The sequence below is a fragment of the Dromiciops gliroides genome, chromosome 4 (assembly GCF_019393635.1).
Source record: "Dromiciops gliroides isolate mDroGli1 chromosome 4, mDroGli1.pri, whole genome shotgun sequence".
Classification (NCBI taxonomy): Eukaryota; Metazoa; Chordata; class Mammalia; order Microbiotheria; family Microbiotheriidae; genus Dromiciops; species Dromiciops gliroides.
Window position 1 is genome coordinate 249,673,694 of NC_057864.1, and position 22,724 is coordinate 249,696,417.

At 37.1% G+C, this 22,724-nt stretch overlaps 1 protein-coding gene across 1 annotated transcript in view; it reads right to left on the reverse strand.

Moving 5' to 3' along the window:
- Nucleotides 1–22,724, reverse strand: part of BTBD9 (BTB domain containing 9) — a 413,203-nt gene that overhangs the window by 180,700 nt on the left and 209,779 nt on the right. Inside the window, 1 exon segment of the mRNA XM_044001629.1 lies at nucleotides 1,663–1,772. Within this exon segment, the coding sequence (XP_043857564.1) occupies nucleotides 1,663–1,772 (110 nt within the window).

Sequence of the window (22,724 nt, forward strand, 5' to 3'; positions counted from 1 at the left end):
AATCATTATTATTAAGATGAAACTGCCTCTACCAATGAAAATCAGCAACTGTCCTCCAACTTAAGTCTTAAAGAGTTGCCCAGAGTACTGAATCCCAGGACCTGAACCTAAGGTTTCCTGACTTTGAGGCTGATTTTACACCCACCACACTATGCTGCCCCTCATTTGTGTTCATTCTAAATTTAGGGTTTTGTGTCCCTTTCACACCTTAAAGCTTTAAAAGGGCAAGGTTCACCTCTTAATTATATCTGTACTTTCCCTAGAGACTAGCAAAGTGTACATAGTAGACACTTAGTTGTTTAGTCCTTTAAATGCAAAATGATACCGCGAGGGTTAGAGCAGGGGAAAGACCTGGGCCAGAAGAGAGCAAGTAATTCTCCTTAAACCAAACTCCTTCCTGCTCAAATCTAAGCATTCTAAAAAACTAAGAACAAAAACCAACCAACCAACCAACCTACCTACCTACCTACCTACCTACCTACCTACCTACCTACCTACCTACCAGCCTACCAGACAACAACTTTGTTTTTCAATGTAAGGCAAAGTAGCAGCCCCATTATTAGGGATCATTAAAAACTAAATCACCTAAATTCCACAGAAATAAATGTTATAAATATTCTAAAGTTCTACTTACTTTTAGATTACTTAAAAACAACCACCACCACCATCACCACCCAAAGACAAAATCCTTTTTTTACAGGACTCTTAATTGGGGTGTTATCCTTCTTGTCCTCCATTTTATTCATCCTTTGAAATATACCCAAGTGAGCAGTTACTGTTAGGAAGTTAGTTCATGACCACAACAAAAGATTTCAAATAGTTGCAAATCACACTCATATTTCTATTTTCCAGCTTTTAAAATATTACTTTTCAACAAGAATCAATGGCCCAAATTTAGGTACTGACAAATATTTGGGAAGTAAGTCCTGCTCTTGGCTTGGACTATCTGAAGCACCTAACTCTAAACCACTGCAGGTCTTAAATAGTAAAAATGGATGGGTTATTTTCAAAGGGGTCAACCAAAAAGCAGCACATTTGGAGTCCTAATGGTAATCTGGTGTTAAGATGATGAGTACAGGGTACGGAGTTAGAGAGGGACCAGTTTGGATGGGAAAAGATACCTCTGGAATTACAAAGACCAATATGGATTGTGTAGAACTCCCAAACCTTAATGAGGCAGGTAGCAGCCCACTCAATCTTTAAATTTTATTGTATTATGTCTTGAATAGCTTGAGAAGAGAAGAATAATTTAATTAAGTCTACAAAAAAATTTCCTTCTTAACTTTATTTATAATGAAATCAATTAAAATCCATCATAAAGGATTTCACTATGTATCATAGTACTCTAATCACAGCAAATATATAGAGAAATGATAAATCAGTAAATTAAACCCTCATTTGCTAGTGTAATATAGGAATTTCTTTGTTGTAAAAGTTTAACAGGAATAATTGTAAGAATTATTATTATAACTACTAATACTACTAAACTCCCATGCCCTTCATCGTATAACAACAGAATTGACTAGAGAAATTTCCTTTTTGAGTGTCTGGGTACTACTTCAAAGCTTACTAAAAAGGTAGGTTAGGAAGAGTTGAAACAACATTTTATATATTCAAAAGAAATAAACATTTAAATAAGAAAAACGTAGGTGCACTACTTACCTATCAGACCCTTCTCAAGAGTAAAGGTTTTGTTTGTAAACATACATTCAAAAGCGACAAGGTGGAAAACTTTGTTAACTGTGTTGTGTGTCCCAACTATTCGAACATACCTGAAGGAAAAGCAAGAAAAAGAAATATGTTTACAATGATGAGTTATTACTACCAATGTAACGATGACTGAATAAGATATCTTGGTGTATGTATGTGTACATATATATAATCAGCAAACAACTATATATATATCAGCAAACAACTATGCACAAGGGAAAGAGAGTAAAGGAGACCATGTAATTCATTTCAGACTTCATATATGCTTTCAAAGGACTTGGATCCAAATGAACTAAAAAGAATTACAACAAATTAAAGAAATGACATTTTTCTAAGAATTATGTAGAACTTGAATTTGATGTACCTAGAAAACCAAAAGTTCCTGTTTAATTCAACCGTGGAATGCTAAATAAAATTACATATCTAGAAAACATTTGGAGTTGAAAATTATAAAAAATGTCTTCACTCCACTTGTGGCAAGCATGCCTCCAATTCTCCAATAAACATAGACATAAACATACACCTCTCCCCCCAATCAGTATTTTCAAACATAATAGAATATTTTACTAACTGGGAAAAAACAACAGATCACTGTTGTTTTCTTTCTTATGTAAAAGAAAAGCAAAATTAAACCTAAAAGCCTCAAACTAACCACCCATTTCCTTGTCTGTTAATTTTGTTTTTAAATCTTTATTGCTAAATTAATTTCTTATACTCACATCAGACACCAGCTTCATTCCTGCTGAAACTCTTTCCTGACTACAAGAAATGGCTATCAAAGCTAGTCTAGGCTTTGCAATATCCATTCTTCTCTTTGGATTTCCCTCTCTGCTGCACAGAACTGGCACCTGCACAGTCTCATTGAGCAGCTCTTGAACATAGTGGCCTCTTCACCTATGACTCTGTATGACTCTGGAGGCTTCACCTTTGACAAACAAGCATTAACCTTGGATCAGCCTACTCCCTTCACTTTCCAAAGGGACAAGACAGTTCACAGGTTAATGAACAGACAAATTTACTCTTCTGAGTACTACATAACCCTACATGGAGTACAGCACACAAGTCTCACTGGAATTTTTAAAAATTGAGGGAAAATAACTTGATTGATAATTTTCTCCCAAATCATCTAGTATCCACAAAGTGCATATTAAAGGAACAGATTTCAATGAAGGATGAAAGAATTGATAAAATGTTTGTAAAATCCTCTGCTATATAAAACAACCTTCCACTTAGCTGATAAAATTTTACTTCTAAGTTAATACTTTTCACTAATTCAGTGATTTTCTCTTTTTTCATTACTCCAAGTTAAATTTATAATAGAAATGCTGATTTTTTTTAAAGCTCTAAGTAGACCTATTCTGTGTTTTTATACTATAGGCTATTTCACTCCCTCTTTCCTCTACCCCACCTCTCATTTCTAGCCTGAATCTTGGGGTAATCCCTGTATACCTCATTTAGCCATCTGCTCCTTGACATGAGCTGATCACTCATCTTCAGAACCAATATAAATGCTGTTTCATAGACATGCTGCTTTGACGGCTAATGCACACAGCAGGGAGACACCCCTCTTTCCATCGAGAGTCAAAAGTAGCTGCTGGAGCCGGCTGTCTGACCAGACCCTTTTGGGTAAGCAGGTCAGCCTTAATCGGTACTGTTGCCTTCAAGGAGGATACAAAGCACCTATGCTGATTTAACTGGGTCTGGGGGTTTCATTTTACAAAGTTTTGAAAGGTCTAAGCAGTGCAGGATTTCAACTATTATTGGCTGTGACAAGCCTGTTAGCAGCTTTCTGGAAGGGAAGGGGTGTTAAACTTGGCACCTCGGTCAGAATCTAATTTTGTAAATTTCCCTCAACCCACAGCAACTCGACCATCATCAAATTTTCAACTGCATGTGGCAGTGACAGAGTGTGGAAGTGCCACTCTCAGCAACCTATACATAGTCCGGGGAAGGGTTTGGTGGAGTTAGATCAGAGCACTTTCCTATCAATGCTGGATGAACCAAGTAGAGACTCTTTGTATAAAGTTATTTGAGGATTGGTTTCCCACATGGAAATTTTCTGGGTTTTAGGTCTCTACCACAGGAGAATGACTTCTATGTCTAACGTTTACATGAAAGGATCAAGTTACAGGGCCTAGAAGTGCCCTCTCAGTTTAATGAACAGACAAATTTATTCTTCTGAGTAAAATTAAAATACTCCTGTGTTGACATTCCTCTCCCCAATGCTAACTCTAGTTTTTTTCATACATTACTGAACCAGACTTTCCATGTTGAAAAGATGGGTCAATTTTTTTCCTTGACAATAACCAGCTAACCTGGGAATGGAAAACATCGGTTAAAAAGGAAAATATTTGCCAAAATGACTTACTTTAAAAGCCTAAAGCTGATTATGGTAAACACAAATAACAGATATATAGCTGGTAAAGCACTCTGGGACATCATTAGATTTTTAAAAGTGCTGCATAATTGTAGAATATGTCATCTCCAATGCATAATCCTGAGGTCAAATTAGCAATTTACTACTGTAGATCACACTTCTTGATTAGCTTGTTAAATATAACACCCTTAACAAGTTTAATTACTCCAGTTCTGTAATAATCTCTATGTCCCCATAAGCTTGCTGTATAGTTTACAAAAATATCATGGAAAGATTGACTAAGGCAGTACCCTTCCCCTGTCTCTCTACCCCATTCCCCTCCCCAACTGTCAGGGTCCTTTTTCTCTACTAAAGTTCAAAGTGCAATACTAACTGATGGAACCAAATCAATGATGATTCTCTGGTTTGGAATACTCCAAATATATAATGTGGCAGTTCAGAGATGGAAACTATCAAAGGTTTTGAGGCATTTATTTCTTTCTCTTGCCTTGAAAAAAATCATTCTGGATCTGACCTAAACAATGAAAGCAGATAACATACATTTCCTTCCATATAAGTATTTCTGAATAAAAGCTAAAGCTTAAGATTTTATTTTCCTTTCCTTTTTTATTTTCCAACATCGGTTCTCAAATGTATAGCTAGCCTCAGATCTAAACTGATAATAACAGCATTGCTGGCAGTTGGCTTTACCAAGACTGTAGAGGGACACTGCTGGAAAAATATAACAGACATTCTTTGTTCTCTCTAAGGCCCTCTACACTAGCTCAGCCAGTTGGAAGATAATTAAAACTTAAACAGTGCTGAGGAAGGCAGATATGCAACAGATTGGCCATTTCTGATGAGGATGATGCTGCAGGCAGGAAACCCTTGTGCAATGGTCTGTTTTCAACCCTGCCTTTGCTTTTCCTTTTGACAACTCTAGGCTGTCTTGGGTTCTCCAGTGAAGGCTGAATTTCAAAAAGGTTTAATTTCAAATTTCAAAAGGTTTAATTATGCAAGTTCCCAGGAACCTTCCATTTATGAGAGGTTGGAACCCTTGGGAACACACAGGGAGGGAACTGGTTTTACTGAGACTCAAAGGTGTCTTCAATCTAAGGAAACAGAAGACATTACCCTCTATTTTTTTTTTGCTTGTTACAAGAGAATGGAAGACTTAAGTCAGTCAGTCAGTATTTATTACATGCTTACAAGGTGAGGAGTACTGTGCTAAGTGCTACAGATAAAAATACAAATAGAAAAAAAAGCCAGTTCCTGTCCTCAAGGGGCTTATATTCTAAACAGAACAACTATCTTATCTAAATGCAAGTTACCCAGTGTTACTTGCTCTGCCCTAGGAAAAAAAAGTTCCTAATTCATGTCCTCTTGCCTTTATAATCATAATATGACATTTAATGTAGATAACGGGGAATGGAGTCCAGGAACAACATAAAGATTAAAAATGGTAGTAATTCATATTCAGAATTTAATGCCTCAGTAGTCTCCAGCTTCTAAACTTCAGTTACCAAATACATATGTGATTTAAAGTCCCTTTAATCTTCTGTCTTTGTCCTAAATCAAGTGACTACCTAATATTTCTGCTGTAGAAATTCTAATACAAAACAAAATTTAACTCATGTATTTTGAATGAGCTTGAATTAAAATAACCAAAGTCAAATGTCAAAGTCTTGTAATCTAAATTAGGGTATGGAATTCTGGAAACACCAGAAATAGTTTAAGATTGGTCTCCAGGATAAGATTTTATCAAATGACCTTACCCAGATAACAAGCCTAGAGAAGCCAGAAGAGAAACTAGGTCTTTGCTATGGTCAAAATGAGACACTCAAGATAAACATCAGATACACAATAATCTAGGAAAATGGATGGAATGCTGTATACCTGGGATAGGGATCTATAATTGCCAATATTTGTTATTTGCCCACTGCCCATGAACAGTTAAGGATATACACAAATAATACTCAATGGCAATCTCTTTCCAAGAGTCATATACTATGTTCCCCAATCCAGGTATTTTCCTCTGGTTCAGGGTTCATTATCAGTGATGTTATCATCAAACTAAAAGTATGTTAGTGGAAATGACTGTTGGCCCTGTTGTTAGGGCAGCAAGTAGAAATTTATTTATTTAAAGAATAACAAAAGAATTTTAAGCTGTATGATGAAATAGAAAATATTTGTTATCTTATAAGGAAATTTCCAGCTACAACTTCTTCTCTACTAATAGCTACAAAGTATCTGTGAAGTTATGTTGGGTTATTTTGTAAAAGGAATTGTGGGATTCAAAATATTACTTCAAAGTCAGGTTAAAATGATCACTATCTTAAATGATGGCCTAAATTCTAAATGAACATTATATTTGTGAAGTGTTTTACCAGGTTCAAGTACACTTTTATTACCAAATTGAAAGACAACTGGAATAACAAAGATTCTTGTTTTCCAGAAGCAAACACTTGAGTTTCTTGTGTGAAGAGGATAAGATGGCTAACTTAAATCACTACACGACTCAACTCTATGAAAACAAAAGATGTGAGTGCTATTTTGCTATAAAAATAATTTGTACTTTTTTTTTTTAGGGCAATGAGGGTTAAGTGACTTTCCCAGGGTCACACAGCTAATGTCAAATGTCTGAGGCTGGATTTGAACTCAGGTCCTCCTGAATCCAAGGCCAGTGCTTTATCCACTGTGCTACCTAGCTGCCTCTGTACTTTTAATTATAAATTATGATACTTCCTGCTTGTCAGAAGTTCAATGCCTTCTCTCTTCTTAAAAAAAGGTATTAATAATTAAAAGACATGAGACTTCTAAGCCATATTTACAATGTTTGGATTCTTTCATTTCTCAAATCTAAATTTCCACATCATACTTTTCACCATCTTCCATTATGAACAGAGACATCACGAAGTGTGGGATGATTTTATTTAGAGGATATTGTCTAGCTCTTTACAGGATTTCTGCAAATCTTCATTCTCTATGATAGAACATCTTCAGTGCATATGAAATGATTTCACAGTGGCTTTTTTCCTATTCTCATCATAAGGACTGACAAAGTGGAGAGGTTGTGGGTCTTGAACAAGTAGAGGGCAAAGTTACTTCTTGATAAGAGAATACTGCACTTAGAGTTGGCAAGCCTGGGTTCATGCTCAGCTCTGTCACTTATAACTTGTGTAACTTTGGGCAAGTCACCAGAACTTCTTGGACCTTAGTTTCTTTATCTGTAAAATAAGGGAGTTGGGGTAGATGATCTCCAAATCCTTTAAGGTCTAAAATTTATGATCTGATGATCTTAAAAGTATCCTATGAAATGCTATTTCCAGATGCCTTTGAACAGAATGAAATTGTCAAGAACCAAACCCCTCATACACACACCTGCCCCTTTTTGTCCAAGAAAAATTTATATGCAATCCATATATGTAGTTTCACTTTTCTTTTGTTTTCTGATTTTATCAGTCAACAAGCATTTTTAAAGCATTGATTATTACTCTGTGCTAGACGCTGTGCTAAGCCATGAAGGTTTTTGTTGTTGTTGTTGTTTTGTTTTCTGCAGGGCAATGAGGGTTAAGTGACTTGCCCAGGCTCACACAGCTAGTAAGTGTCAAGCGTTTGAGGCCACATTTGAACTCAGGTCCTCCTGAATCCAGGGCCGGTGCTTTATCTACTGTGCCACCTAGCTGTCCCCGAGGATACTTTTTTAAAAAGGCAAAAAGCTAACCAAAAAAGGCTTCTTGTCCTCAAGGAGCCTACTTTCTAAGAGGGGAAACAACATGTAAATAACTAGGTAGAAAGACCTCTATCATGAAATTATCAATAAAGCTTCCTAACCATTTAAAGCTACCCCAAATTGAAACTGGTTTCTTCAAGAGGTAGTAGTTTACCCCTTACTGGAGATCTTCATATAGAAGCTAAATGTCTACTTACTGGATATGTTATGGAGGGAATTCCTTTTCAGGTAAAGGTTGGGCTAGATGACTGCTAAGGTCTCTTCCAACTCTAAAATTCTATAATTCAATGATTTTCAGTTTGCATATAGTCTAATTCTGAAAGGTCAACTTGTTGGTCATTGACAAAGGTATATTTATAGTACCTAGGAATGTCAACAAATGACAAATGGGCAGATAATCCAAAGAGTCTTGGGAAATTATTGCACTCAGACCACTAGCCTTGCTTCAAAAATCCAGTCCCCAAAGTCACCGTCTAGGAAAGCAAAGACTGTAAAGAAAAGCCCTGGCACACCATTACCACCAACTAGCAACCATCAACAAGGTAGACAAAACAATGCAGCCTATATGAAGCATCCTGAGGGAGAAACAGGAGGTATAATATAGATAGACAGACAGATATAAATATAATCTAGACAGATACACAGGGAGATAAAGACATATGTGACAGGTCTCACAGAGGAATGAATTGAGATGAGAACTAAATAGAAAGAAGACAGGCTATAATGAATTTGAGAAATTGCACAAGACTTTGTGACCCCAAATTGTTCCCTGGTACAAAAACTCATTTTCGGAAAACAAATGTTCTCTGGGTAATGCTTTCTTGTGAATCTTCGATTACTTTGTATTTTGCATATGTTTTCTATTTAGTTAGCAGGGTATACAATGTTCCTGCCCCCACCCTAGCAGAATGTAAGTTACCTGAGGACAGGGACTATTTCAGTTTTGTCTTTGTATATCCCCAGCTCTTAACACAGTGTCTGATAAAGAGCAGACACTCAATAAAAGCTTTTTGAATTAATTTGAAAAACACAATTTCCAAAGAATCACAATTAAGGTGATTCAAAGGACCATGAAGAGATGCATGATGGCACAAGAAGGCTATATGCAATACAGATGGGCAGCTTAAAGTCTCCAACTGGTATCCACAAAAAGCAAAAAAGACCTACAGGAAAGCTTTTAGCTAAGTAGGGTGGATCCTTTGTGGAGGATATATGGAAGAATGTAAATAAACCTTGCCCAGGATGAAGAAGCCTGAATGGTTGTGATCCTATCACAGAGAAGGGATACAGTAAAAATGATCTTCTGAGATAAGACTGAAGAGACATGGCAGCTCATTTGTTTAGCTTAGTATTGCATTAGCAAACGGACAAACACTGGGGATCTCCAGCTGCACAATCTCCAATTATAGATATGGTCAAAAGTATCCTATGAGAATAGTTTTATGAAGAATTCATAAAAATTCTTTCTGGGATCATGCCTTTGGTGTGATTCTGAGCTGGAGGCAGGCTATACTGCTTATGGTTGTAGGATACAAGTGAAGTTCCTAATAAGCAGGTTATAAAAGGCCAAGAGAGGAACTGGTCTGGAAATTGCTCTTACATTCAGTTAATTTTCCAATTAATAGGTATATTTTTGAGGGAGAGTATTATAATTTGCATTTCCTTATAGAAAAAGAAATGGAAGAGTGAGGATTTGGTTTGAAAAAATATATAATATTTCTCATATCATGAGAAAGGGGAGGTTTAAAAAATAAGAGCAGAAATAATTCCTGCAACTGTTGTATGCTAATGTTAACAAATCCTTATGTAGGACTAAGATTAATTAGTTTTATTATGCAACAAAATATTTGAAACTAATACAAAACATATTTGAAGGAATAAAATTAAATTGCTAAGATTTCAATATTTGCATATTTTACTAGCCCCCCAAGATTCTGAGAATTAAAAAAAAGTTTTATCTTTAAAATGACTATTTCCCCCCAGTTAATTCAATAGATTTCTACGAAAATATACAAATGCCTAGCCAAATCAGATCTTAAACAATATTACACAGCAGTAATCATCAAAACAACCTGGTACTGAGAAATGGTAGATCAGTGGAATAGATTAGGCATACAATACACAATAGTAAGTGACCATAGTAATCTAGTGTTAGATAAACCCCAAAACCCCAGCTTCTGGGACAAGAACTCATTTAACAAAACTACTAGGAAAACTGGAAAACTGTGGCAGAAACTAGGTTTAGACCAACATCTCACACTGTTTACCAAGATATGATTTAGTCAGAAAAGGTGACAGATACCATGAGCAAATGAGGGGACCATAGAATAGTTTAGTTATCAGATCTATGAATAAAGGAAGAATTTATGACCAAACAAGAGATAAGGAACATTTTAAGATGTAAAAAGAATAATTTTAATTACATTAAATTTAAAAGGGTTTTTGCACAAACAAAAATAATGCAGCCAAGATCAGAAAGAAAGCAGAAAGCTGGGGGAAAATGTTTACAGCAAGTATCTCTGATAAAGGCCTCATTTCAAATATATACAGAACTGAGTCAAATTTGTAAGAATATAAGTCATTCCCCAATTGATAAATGGTCAAAGGATATGAACAGGCAATTTTCAGAAGAAGAAATTAAAACTACCTATAGTCAAATGAAAAAATGCTCTAAATCATTACTGAGTAGAGAAATAAAATTTAAAATTACTCTGAGGTACCATCTCATGCTTATCAGATTGGTTAATATGACAGAAAAGGAAAATGATAAATGTTGGGTGGGAAGTGGGAAAATTGGGACACTAATGCACTGTTGGAGTTGTGAAAAGATTCAACCATTCTGGAGAGCATCTAGAATGATGTCCAAAGGGCTATAAAACTGTGCATACCCTATGACCCAGAAATACCACTGCTAGGTCTGTATTCCTAAAAGACTTTTTTTTAAGATGGTGGTGGTGGTGGCGGCGGGTGTGTGTGTGTGTGTGTGTGTGTGTGTGTGTGTGTGTGTGTGTGTTTGAAGCAGCTCTTTTTGTGGTGGCAAAGAATTAGAAGCTGAGAGGATGTCCATCAACTGGGTAATGGCTGAACAAGTTGTAGTATATGATTGTGATGGTATATACATATTGTGATATAAGATGGCAAGCAGGAGGATTTGAGAAAAACCTGGAAAGACTTACATAAACTGATGCAAAGTGAACAGAAACAGGGGAACATTATACTTTTTTTTTTTTTTTGTGGGGTAATGGGGTTAAGTGACTTGCCCAGGGTCACACAGCTGGTAAGTGTCAAGTGTCTGAGGCCGGATTTGAACTCAGGTACTCCTGAATCCAGGGCCGGTGCTTTATCCACTGCGCCACCAAGCCGCCTCAGGAACGTTATACATATTAACAGCAATATGATAAAGAACTGTGATTGACTTAACTATTCTCAGTAATACAATGATCCAAGACAATTCCAAAAGGTTCATGATGAAAAATACTATCCACCTCCAGAGTAAGAACTGATATAATCTGAATGCAGATCAAAACATACTACTTTTCACTTTACTTTTTAAAATGTTTTCCCCTCCCATGGGGGCTTTCCTGTGTTTTTTTTAACAATGTGATTATATGGAAATGTTTTACATGACTGTACATGTATAAGTTATATCAAACTGCTTACCATCTTAGGGATTAGGGAGGGGAGGGAGGAAGGGAAAGAATTTGGAACTCAAAATTTAAAAAAATAAATGTTAAAAAATTTTACATGCAACTGACAAAAAAGAAATATTATTTAAAAAGAAAAGGATAGAAAACAGACAAATGAATCAAAAAGAATTTTGTAGTAGAAGGAATACAGTGGAAAATTAAATGAGTGAGTTTCTCTAGAAATGTTAAGGATCTTTAAAAAAAACAGTTTTGGTCTATAAAAAAAGTAAATCTGCCTAATATCTCAGTACTTAAGGAAAGTTTCTCTCTTCATTGTATGGAAAATCTTAATGGCTATGCATCTTTGTTATTTTTGATCCTATGAGTTGATATTATGTTTTTGTTTGGTTTCTGCAGAGAAGTGAAAGGAGAAAGAATCTGCCTTTTCCTATAGACAATCTTAAAAATCTTTCTGTCACAATAATATTCAGCATCAGGGATTTAACTTTTTGAAAAGGACTGACTTTGGGGAACTGAGAATAGGACTGAGGATTACAGGCAAAAGCAAAATAAAGGGATTCTGTTACAGTGGAAAAAATACTGGATTTGAAGTTAGATAAAATCCCATCTCTGATACTACCAGTGTGAACTTGGACAGAATCTTTAACTTCTCTGGGCCTCAGTTTTCTTATTTGTAAGATGAAGAGGTTGTTCTCTTTGATTTCTAAGGTCCCTTACATTCTAAATATGTTAGGCTAATAGGGCTTGAGAAAAGAACATTAAAAATAAGGAAATAATGAACCTTAATTTAAGATTTCTGAGTGACTAGAAATTCAATTCGACAAGTATTTACTATGTATGTACATAAGGTACATACATGAGGCACTGTGCTAGGTACTGCAGATACAAAGACAAGAAACAAAAAAGGATGGAAGAAACCCTTAAGCTGAATGAGTTTCTTGTTGATAAAGTATTAGCTGATTTTCAGAATGAAAAGTGATATTTTATATACATAAAAGTCTCTAAATCCCTGTATCTCTAAGCATTAGAACTCTGGAGGAAAGTCTAGGTTCCTCAGAAAACTAAATATAATGTATTTTGAAAAAACAAACCCAAACCCAGAAACTCATACTCATAAATGTCATCTATTACTTCAGAACTCACAGAATTTACCTTCAAAAAATCTATAACCTCACCATGGTAAATTCTGTGACCTAAAGGATCCATGAACTTGCCACACATATTTCAAGCAAAGATACACTGATCTGGATATAAGGTTGAAACCCAGAAACCAAAGAGTGTGAATAAATGAGGACTCCAAACAGAAAACTTGAGAAGGATCCTCCTTTACCAGGGAAAGAAATGGAAACAATAATATAGGAGAGGGAGAAGACAGGAGTTTCTGCTCTGTGTGCCAAAACTGGCATGAAGAATGTGATGTGCAATGTAGTATCTCAGGAGCCACTAAAGCTGGAAACATATGATTGATATTGCCTAGAAGCCTGTACTCCAGTTTTCAAATGGCACAAAGGATTATTAATCTTCAACTCTATTGTTGTGAGAGATTTTGCTGCTCAAATCTGTCATTCTGTTAGAACCAAAAGAAAAGAAAAAAATAAAAAACCAAGATATTATTTTGAATGCCAATCTACATGGCTATGGCAATTGAGACTCAAGTGGGAAGTAGAAAGGAGTAGAAAGGATGGGGGCCTGAATGAAACATGGTTTTTTTTTTTCAGATACCTTGACCTTATATTAAAATATAGCATTATGGGGGGCGGCTGGTAGCACAATGAATAAAGCACTGGCCCTGGATTCAGGAGGACCTGAGTTCAAATTCGGTCTCAGACACTTGACACTTACTAGCTGTGTCACCCTGGGCAAGTCACTTAACCCTCAAGGCCCCCCCCCTCCCCCACATTATGATCTAAAATGTAAGTTCTACACCCCTTGGTGTTACTTACAGTAGTCCCAAAGATCAGTCCAGCTCTATTCTTTACTTATCGCTACTCCACATTTCTGATGAATTAACAAGTAGCCTGGAAGGCAGAGTAGACTGAGTATTTTTTCCCTTTAAAGAGTCTTTAGAGTTCAGCCATTCATAACCTGGACTTTACCAGCCAGACATTAGTGCTAAGCCAGTGATCAGAGAGAAAATGTCAATCCCTAGGCTTGTTATATAAACCATCCAAAAGGAAAATGCCTGTGTGGGATGGACAAAACCTAGAATGTGTACTCTGCAAGATAGGATATTCCTTTTTAAATAAACAAGAAAAGACATTTACATTACAAATAGTCACTGCTAATATAATGCTGTGATATATAGTCATTTAGAAGACTGTAGTGTGTGTATGTATCTATTCATTTACCTATTCATTCAACCAAATTAAGTAATACATTTATTAGTTAATTAACTATTCCTTTTCTTTTCTTTTTTTTAGTAAGGCAATTAGGGTTAAGTGACTTGCCCAGGGTCACACAGCTAGTAAGTGTTAAGTGTCTGAGGCTGGATTTGAACTCAGGTCTTCCTGACTTCAGGGCTGGTGCTCTATCCACTGCGCCACCCAGCTGCCTCTAATTAACTATTTCTTCATAGGAATTGAACCACAATGGTTGCTCTACATGGATGGATGCTTGTCTAGCTTCCTTTTTTGCTGGCACCACTGGGAGTTCAACACTCAGCATACCTCCTGAGGGGGATTCTGGATAGTTGGGGTCAGCCTCACATATAAATAATGTCCAGTACTTAACAATATTACAGAGGATAAAAATCATTCTCAACTCATTTCCTTTACTTGTCTTTCAGGTAGGAAGGCTGCTTTGATGCAAATAGGTCTAGGACTTTCCTCCAACAATTAGTCAGCAGTCAGTCAATATAGAGGAGACAGTGGGATACAAGTGAAGGGCACTGGTTCTGGAGTCTGTGGACTTGGGTTCAAATCTTACTGCTGATACTCCTGCCTGTGTGAACTTGGGCAAATCACTTAATTTCTTTGGCTTTCATGTTCCCAATACCTAAAATGAGGAGGCTGAACTAGATGGCTTCTGTGGCCCCTTCATCCTTAAAATCTTTTTATTTTAAACATACTTCGCTCCCTAGATGAAAAATAATTTTTAAAAATTAGCTCTCTTTTATTCTAACCCTTTTTCTGTCTTACCTAGCTTTTCTATGGTCTTCCTATGCAAATCTTGACCTACTCTGGTCCTCTTATCTTCCAGACTGGCTTCTTGTTTAATAAAAAATACAAGCCTGGACAATCCAGCAACACATCACACTGCTGAAAGGACTCAAATCGCTTAAATGATTTTTGTTAGCTATAGTGTCAAAATAATAAATCAGTCATTAATTCCCACTGAGCAAAAAGGAAGTAACTCAGAGCTTTGCTCTAACATTCCCCAAACCCCTCCATCTACAGCGCATGCCAAAACAGTAGTATGGACAGTACAGGTGGTTCAATTTATCTTGATAACTGTGAAAAAATACCATTCCCTCCTTTTGCCTCTCTCGATAGAACAATCACCACACTCCACATGTAGATGGAATGATTTAGGCGCTCTGGAGCAAGTACACATTCAGCTGGTATTTTTCCGGCACACTTGCACCACATTCTTTCTGTGCTGCAGCCATCTGTATAATTTAGTTAGTTCACATAACAGCTGCTGCCAGGGGATTCCACAGATTCGGTTGTGGAACCTGGGGAGGCCTCCCAATATCACATCTCTGCCACCTGCATCTGAACTGAGCCATAAGAAGAATTTGCCGAAATGGGCAGAGGCACATAGTAAACATCCCCTTAAATCCTTGGATTTATACAGGTAGCTGCAAATAATAAAGGTAGACAACATAGATATGGTGAATATAGCCCTTAGTTCTAAACCAAGAAAGTGGCATGAAAGTCACAAGAAGGGCAACCTCGTATCAACAGTTTATTTTATTTGCTAATTCCAGAAAGATACTTTTTTGGTTTTGCTTTTTTACAACAAAGGTCAGTACATCATAGATGCTAGCTAGATCTGAAGATTTAAAATGAAGTTTCACACTGGCTGTGAGCTCTTTGCATGCCAAGGAATATAGCCTAGAAGCTCACGGCTGCCCCCACTGGCTGCTTCCTGTTTGGGTGGGGGAAGACTCCTGGAAATGGAATAGCATTCACATTCTGATCATCTCCTCTCTTATCTTCCACAGCTGCCCCTGCCACACTCTGCTCTTCAGCTTATAAGACTGTACAGTCTAGCAGACAAGGGCATTAAAAGGCCATTCTGTGCTTGACTCTCAGTGGAAAAGGAAACGATGTCATTCAGAGCTCTCCAAACTTACCAACTGGCAGTCCCTGTCAGAAGCACAATCCTTCTAGTCCACACAGCTGAATCAAAAATGCTCATGGCAGAAACTATGCCTGCAGAATCAGTGAATCACTCAATTGTTTTAAAAATTCTAAACCTCAGAAAGGGGTTTATGGCCCAAGAAATTTAAATCTTGTAGGGGCCAATAATTCAGTATGTGGATTATTTAGACTCCTTAAACTTTTTCTACCCCTTCCTCAACTGCTGTCACTGGGGCCATTTAACAGCTTGAAAGCAGGGAACAGAAGGAAGGAAAAAGGGGAGGGGTGATGGGGAGATGATGAGAATTAGCCAATTATGGACAGATTTCATTGGGAGGGGCCTTAAACTCTGTACTCAAGGGGATTTGGGGGATTATCTTTTGATTTTAATTATTCAGGCTCTTCTGGTTTCCTAATAGGATAAACTCCAGCTTTCTATTTCCTCTGGAAAAAGTAAAATCTCAAGTATAGGCCAAAACCAAAAAATAAAAAACAAAACAAAACAAAACAAAACAGAAACACAACAAAATGTCTTCCAATAAACCATCCAGCTACCACCCCTCACTTAAAAAGTTAGTCCTCTAGCAAACACCAGGGACAATGAAAATGCTGCCAATTCCTACAAGGTATTTATACCAAACTAAGCTACATAAGGTCTTTTTTGTTTTTGTTTTTTGGTGAGGCAATTAGGGTTAAGTGACTTGCCCAGGGTCACACAGCTAGTAAGTGTCAAGTGTCTGAGGCCACATTTGAACTCAGGTCCTCCTGAGTGCCAGTGGATAGGCTGGTGCTCTATCCACTGCGCCACCTAGCTGCCCCTACATAAGGTCTTAATAAAATGATTTCATCATGTAAAATTATTACAAATCCTACTTTCAAGATTTTAGTAGCATAATTATGTAGAATAAGTGACATAGTCTTTTCTTGATACTATTCACTGTTTTATTTACTTTTATTCCTTGTAGTGTCCACTACCATCTAATTAATTTCTATAACCTAGGGAAAGTATACAAGATAAATATACAGAATTTAGGGAGTGAACAATGTAGTCGAAACCTTTGCTTTGTGTTTTAAGTTAGTTTTTAGTACTGACTTAGTAAGTAGGATCTTAAACTACAAATGGTGTGGAATGTGGGTGAAGCAAGTTGAAAAAGAAGAGATAAACAAGTTCAAGGGAGTACTTAGGTGGCCCAGTGGATGGAGTGATGGCCTGGAGTAAGGAAGACTCATTTTCCTGAGTTCAAATATGACCTCAGATACTTCCTAACTTTGTGACCCTGGGTGAGTTACTTAACTCTGTCTGCCTCAGTTTCCTCATCTTTAAATGAACTGGAGGAGGAAATGGCAAACCACTACAGTGTCTCTGCCAAGAAAACCCCAAATGGGGTCACAAACAGTCAGACGCTATTGAAAACAACTTAATGCTACAGGAGTAGATACTTACAAGAGCTCAATCTGAGATCAGGCGTCTACTATTTTCAGCATGGAACGTGGTGTTCTAACTAGTATTCGGTTTAATTGAACGACTTCTACTGTGTACCAAAATTCTTCTCTAGAAGGAAAGTATTTCTCTTACTATACAATGTGGAGAAGACTCAGTATCAAAATAAAATGAGTGACAAACAAAAAATAATTATCTGTGGATCCAAGTAAAAATCCAAAGAATAAAACTGTCCTGATTATTGGTGTGAGAAGAATATAAACTGTATTTTCTGGTGGCATATCATCAATTAGGTTCTTAGGTAATGTCAATCATTTGCAGAAAGAGTTCAAGAACCTCTGAAAAATAGAAATACGATCTACTTGATTTTTTTTTTTTGGTAGGGCAATGAAGGTTAAGTGACTTGCCCAGGGTCACACAGCTAGTAAGTGTCAAGTGTCTGAGGCCAGATTTGAACTTAGGTCCTCCTGAATCCTGGGCTGAGCCCCCTAGCTGCCCCAATCTACTTGATTTTTATTGGCACTATTGTACTTGTTATGAATATATCAGGCAAATAAGTCTTGGAAAAGAGTGGAAAGTGAGGAAATAAAGCAGTCTAGGTAATCAGATACAAAGGGGAAAGGATGTAAAATTGTTTACACAACCAAGACTAATGCAAAGAAATTAAGAAAATGGTAAATTTAGGTTGTAGATCAGGCAACATTTTCTCAGCATGATATCTGCTTCAGTATGGAAGCATCTTCTGAAGAATAATAATACCAATTTAAAAAATTCTCTTAATAAAATGCTTGTGTCACTGTAACATATTATATAGCAATTAAAACTGCCATGTCTCAGGTTAGCAGCAGTATGCTTAGCCAAAGAGAAGCTGAGGTTTGATTTTTATAATGGCTCTGTAGGTCCAAAGTAGTCAGGTGTTACACTGTCTAGTAAGGGCTAAAAGTCTTGTCATTCTAATTATCTAACACTAAACATGATATTAAGACAAACATTATACTCTCAAAAAAGCATTATGGACAAATATTAAAATCCCCACAGGGAATAGTTTAAATTTCAGCACCCCGCCCCTTGCCTTCAACTCTCATCAGTGATGAAGACATCATGATACATGTGTTTGTTATTTTTGTTATTACTTGGACATAAATAGATATAAAATTCATTAGTGTGATGTATATAATTCCACATAAGTGGTTTTAGACTCATAAGAATTAAAATGCTTTATTCCTAAGAAGAAACAACTAAGTTATCTGCTTTAAACATTTATGATAGACTTAGGCTTAAGTGCCTATTCTGTGCCAGGTATGGTGCTAAGCATACAAAGTGCTGGGGAAACAAAGGAAGGCAAATGACAGTCCCTGATCTCAAGGGATCCCAGTCTAATGGGGGAAACGATGCGAAAACCAACTCTGTGCTAATAAGCTATAGACAGGATAAGTTGGAGATAATCAACAGAGGGAACACACTAGCATTAAGGAGGCTCTGGAAAGGCTTCTCCTTGGACAAGGTGGACCTTTACTTGAGGACTGAAGTAAGTAGGGGAAGTTAGACGGTGAAGATGAGAAGGACAGAGTTCCAGGCACAGGGGACAGTCAGTGAAAATGCTTGGAATCAGAAGATGGAGTGTCTTGTATGAGGAACAACAAGATCAATGTCCTTGGATTTCAGAGTATATGGGATGGGTGAGAAGATATAAAGTATAAAAAGACTTGAAAGAGAGGAATGGGACAGATTATAAAGGAATTTAAAAGGCAAACAGAGAATGTTATATTTGATCTTGGAGATAATAAGATTCCCCTGAATAAGACTCTGTGTGTGTGTGTGTGTGTGTGTGTGTGTGTGTGTGAGAGAGAGAGAGACAGACAGACAGACAGACAGACATGGTTAGGCTTGTATTTTAGAAAGATTGATTTGACAGCTAAGTGGAGGATGAGCTGTAGTGTGAGAGACTTGAGCAGGGACCAACCAGGAGACTATTCCACTTGTCCAAACAGAAGATTACAAGGGCTGCACTAGAGTAATGTCAGTGTCAGAGGAGAGAAGGCACAGAAAGAAAAGATGTTATGAAGGTAAAAATGATGAGACTTGGTAACTCATTGGATGGGTGAGGGAGGGTAGTAGTGAGGGGGTGAGGAGTTGAGGGATTACCCTAGGTATTAACCTAGGCTGCAGGCCTGAGTGTCTAGGAAGATGGTGGTATCCTTGATAGTAATATGAAAAACAGTTATATGGGAGAGTTTGAGGATGAAAGATACTGAGTTCCATTTTAGACATGCTGAGGTTAAGATGTCTTCAATATATCTAGTATGGGTTTTATGGGTCTGGAGGTCAGGAGAGAGGCTAGGGCTGAACAAATACATCTGAAAATCATCTGCATAGAGAAAATAGTTGAATCCATGGGAGCTAGTGAGATCACCAAGTGAAATAGTATAGAGGGTGAAGAGAGTCCAGGCCAGAGCCTTGAGGAACATTTACTGTTAAATGGTGTCCTTGATGAAGATTCAGCAGAGGAGACTGAGGACTAGTCAGACACGTAGGAGGAGAATCTGTCACAAAAACCTAGAGAGAAGAGATTACTGAAGAGAAGAGGATGACTGACAATTTCAAAGGTTCTAGAGGGGTCAACAAGGATGGAAATTGAGGAAAGGCCATCAAATTTATCAATTAAGAAATTATTGTTAACTCTCAAGACGGCAGTTTCAGCTGAATGATGACTTTGGAAGCCAGACTATAGAGTTAAGAAGGGAGTGAGATGATAGTGTTTGGTATTAACATTTAAGTTGTTTGGGGGCAGCTAGGTGGCACAGTGGATAAAGCACCAGCCCTGGATTGAGGAGGACCTGAGTTCAAATCTGGCCTCAGACACTTGACACTTCCTAGCTGTGTGACCCTGGGCCAGTCACTTAACCCCCACTGCCCCCCCCCCCGGCCAAAAACTGAAAACAAAACATTTAAGTTATTTACTCTGTAACAGATAAGCATTGGCATGGTCCTTCTAAGTTGATTTTGGAAACTATCATAATAAAGGCATATTTACTGAATTAGTCATCAATAAATTACACATCTATCAAATTTAAAAGTCAGAAATTAGAATGGGAAATTTTGCTCCCAGCCATGCTGTCATGTCATGATATAACTGAATAAATCACTTCACTTCTCTTTCTCTTAGTTATTCTATCAGAAAAAAAAATATTTTATATCATGGTGTGGGGAAAAAAGCCAAGTGAGTTGATAAAAAAAAGTAAAGTTCCAGTAACTCTCAGAAGAATGAGAACTCTTCATCAGAGAACTGTATTAACTTAAGTGGAAGAAAAGGTTAATTCAAGGGCAATGACATCTGATTGTTACTGTATGGTATGTCTAATGAAGAGTACGAGCATCTCGGCCTTCCACAGTTTGGGTTTTTTTTTTTTTTGGCATGTTTTGGCTTGTGAGCATTTTTTTTTTTTTGGTGAGGCAATTGGGGTTAAGTGACTTGCCCAGGGTCACACAGCTAGTAAAGTGTCTGAGGCCGGATTTGAACTCAGGTACTCCTGACTCCAGGGCCCGTGCTCTATCCACTGCATCACCTAGCCTGCCCCCTTTTTGAGCATTTTTAACAGCCTATCAATACTCCCTTATCTAGCTCCACACACTTAAATCATCATGGCAATGATGAAGTTAATGAAAAAGAATAAAAGTAGCCAGAATGGAATAGTGCCAGTCAGGGGTAGAGATTGATTTAGAGAAAGCTAGATGGCAAAAAGGATAGAGTACTGAACTTGGGAGTTTGGAAGACTGGGTTTAAATCCTGCCCCAGGCACTTGCTAGCAACATGACCCTTAGAAAGTCACTTCACTTCTTTCATTCTCAATTTCCTGTAAAATGAAAAAAAAAAAAAAAAAAACCAAAAACCAACCAAACCAAAACCAAAAACTGAACAACTATAAAAAGTGTGGGGGCAGCTAGGTGGCGCAGTGGATAAAGCACCGGCCCTGAATTCAGGAGTTCCTGAGTTCAAATCCAGCCTCAGATACTTGACACTTACTAGCTGTGTGACCCTGGGCAAGTCACTTAACCCCCATTGCCCTGCAAAAAATAAATAAATAAATAAAATAAAAGTGTGGGTAATAATAGCATCTATCTCACATGATTGTTGTAAGAACCAAATCATATAATACATGCAAATTGCTTTGCAACCCTTCAAATGATATGAAAACGTTAAATTAGTTACTACAACAACGAATACCACAACTACTACTACTACTACTACTACTACTACTACTACTTCCTTCTTCTTCTTCTTCTACCACTACCACTACTGCTGCTGCTGCCACCTCCACCAACCACCACCACCACCACCACCACCACTTTTCTGTAGGCCCTGGTACTACTAGGGAACCAGGATAATCTATATGGCTGTAAGACTAAGTTACTGAAAAAAGAAAGATATATCCACGATAACAGAAATTAACACTTGCTGCTACACACTAGGGATAACACTTATATGAAGCTATGGAGGATAAATAAAAGCCATGTTGCCCAAAAAGTAAAAAGAACTTTTCTGATCCATAATATAGAATTTCAATATTAGAAATATGGGATAAAGAAAAGATTTTAAATAGACAAATGGAAAAATGGTTCAAAATTACAGACAACTAGAGATTTTTTTTTAAAGTTTTAGAAGGGATAGAGAGAAGAGTGTCTTGATTTACCATATTTTACCGGATATAGCTTAATATGAAGTACAGTGTTCAACATTTCTACCCCCCCCCCAATGAAGATATTACTTTGAATCTGGCTATCATTTTTACCTATGCTGTTACTTTAGTTCTCCAATGCCTCCTATTATTCACTAACAGTGAAAAAATGACAATGCAAGTATTTCAGAAATAAGACCTATGGTCCATTTCTATACACAGATATACTCAAATTCCAAAGATCTAAATAAGCATAATGCCGGAAGATTGGCCACTAGGGTGAAGAATGCTTTCATCATGGTAATCCACAAAATGGCTTAAAAATGACAACAAAACTAAACAACTAAAACAACAAAAATTAAATTATCCAATTTCCAGGTTAAGAAAAAAATCACATTTTAAATAGGTAAATTAGGCTTACTGGGTAGCAGTGGAAGGTTTACAGTATAACTACCCTTTTAGAATTGTGTGCAAGTAATACTCAGTAGTTTCTCCTATTTTCATTCACCTAAAATCTCTTCCTATTTGCTGATGAATTCTGACAGCAATACAGAGTCACCAAGGAACTACTTCATTTCCCAGCTGGCACTACAGGTGCCAGCTCACTGACATGAGAAGACGGTTCTGAAAAGAAATTGTATCCCCACAGCATGTCAAAAAATAATACCGTATACTTCATTCTAGGGCAGAAATAAAATAATATACTTAATGGGGACCTGTACTTTCCTTAAAAAAGAGCTGAGGAGATGAGATCTGAAAAATGGGGATGTTCTACCTACCTCAAGATGCACAAGATGCTTTGTAAACTTTACTGTGCTATGTAAATGTGAGGCACTGAGAAACAGCATGTTGTATAA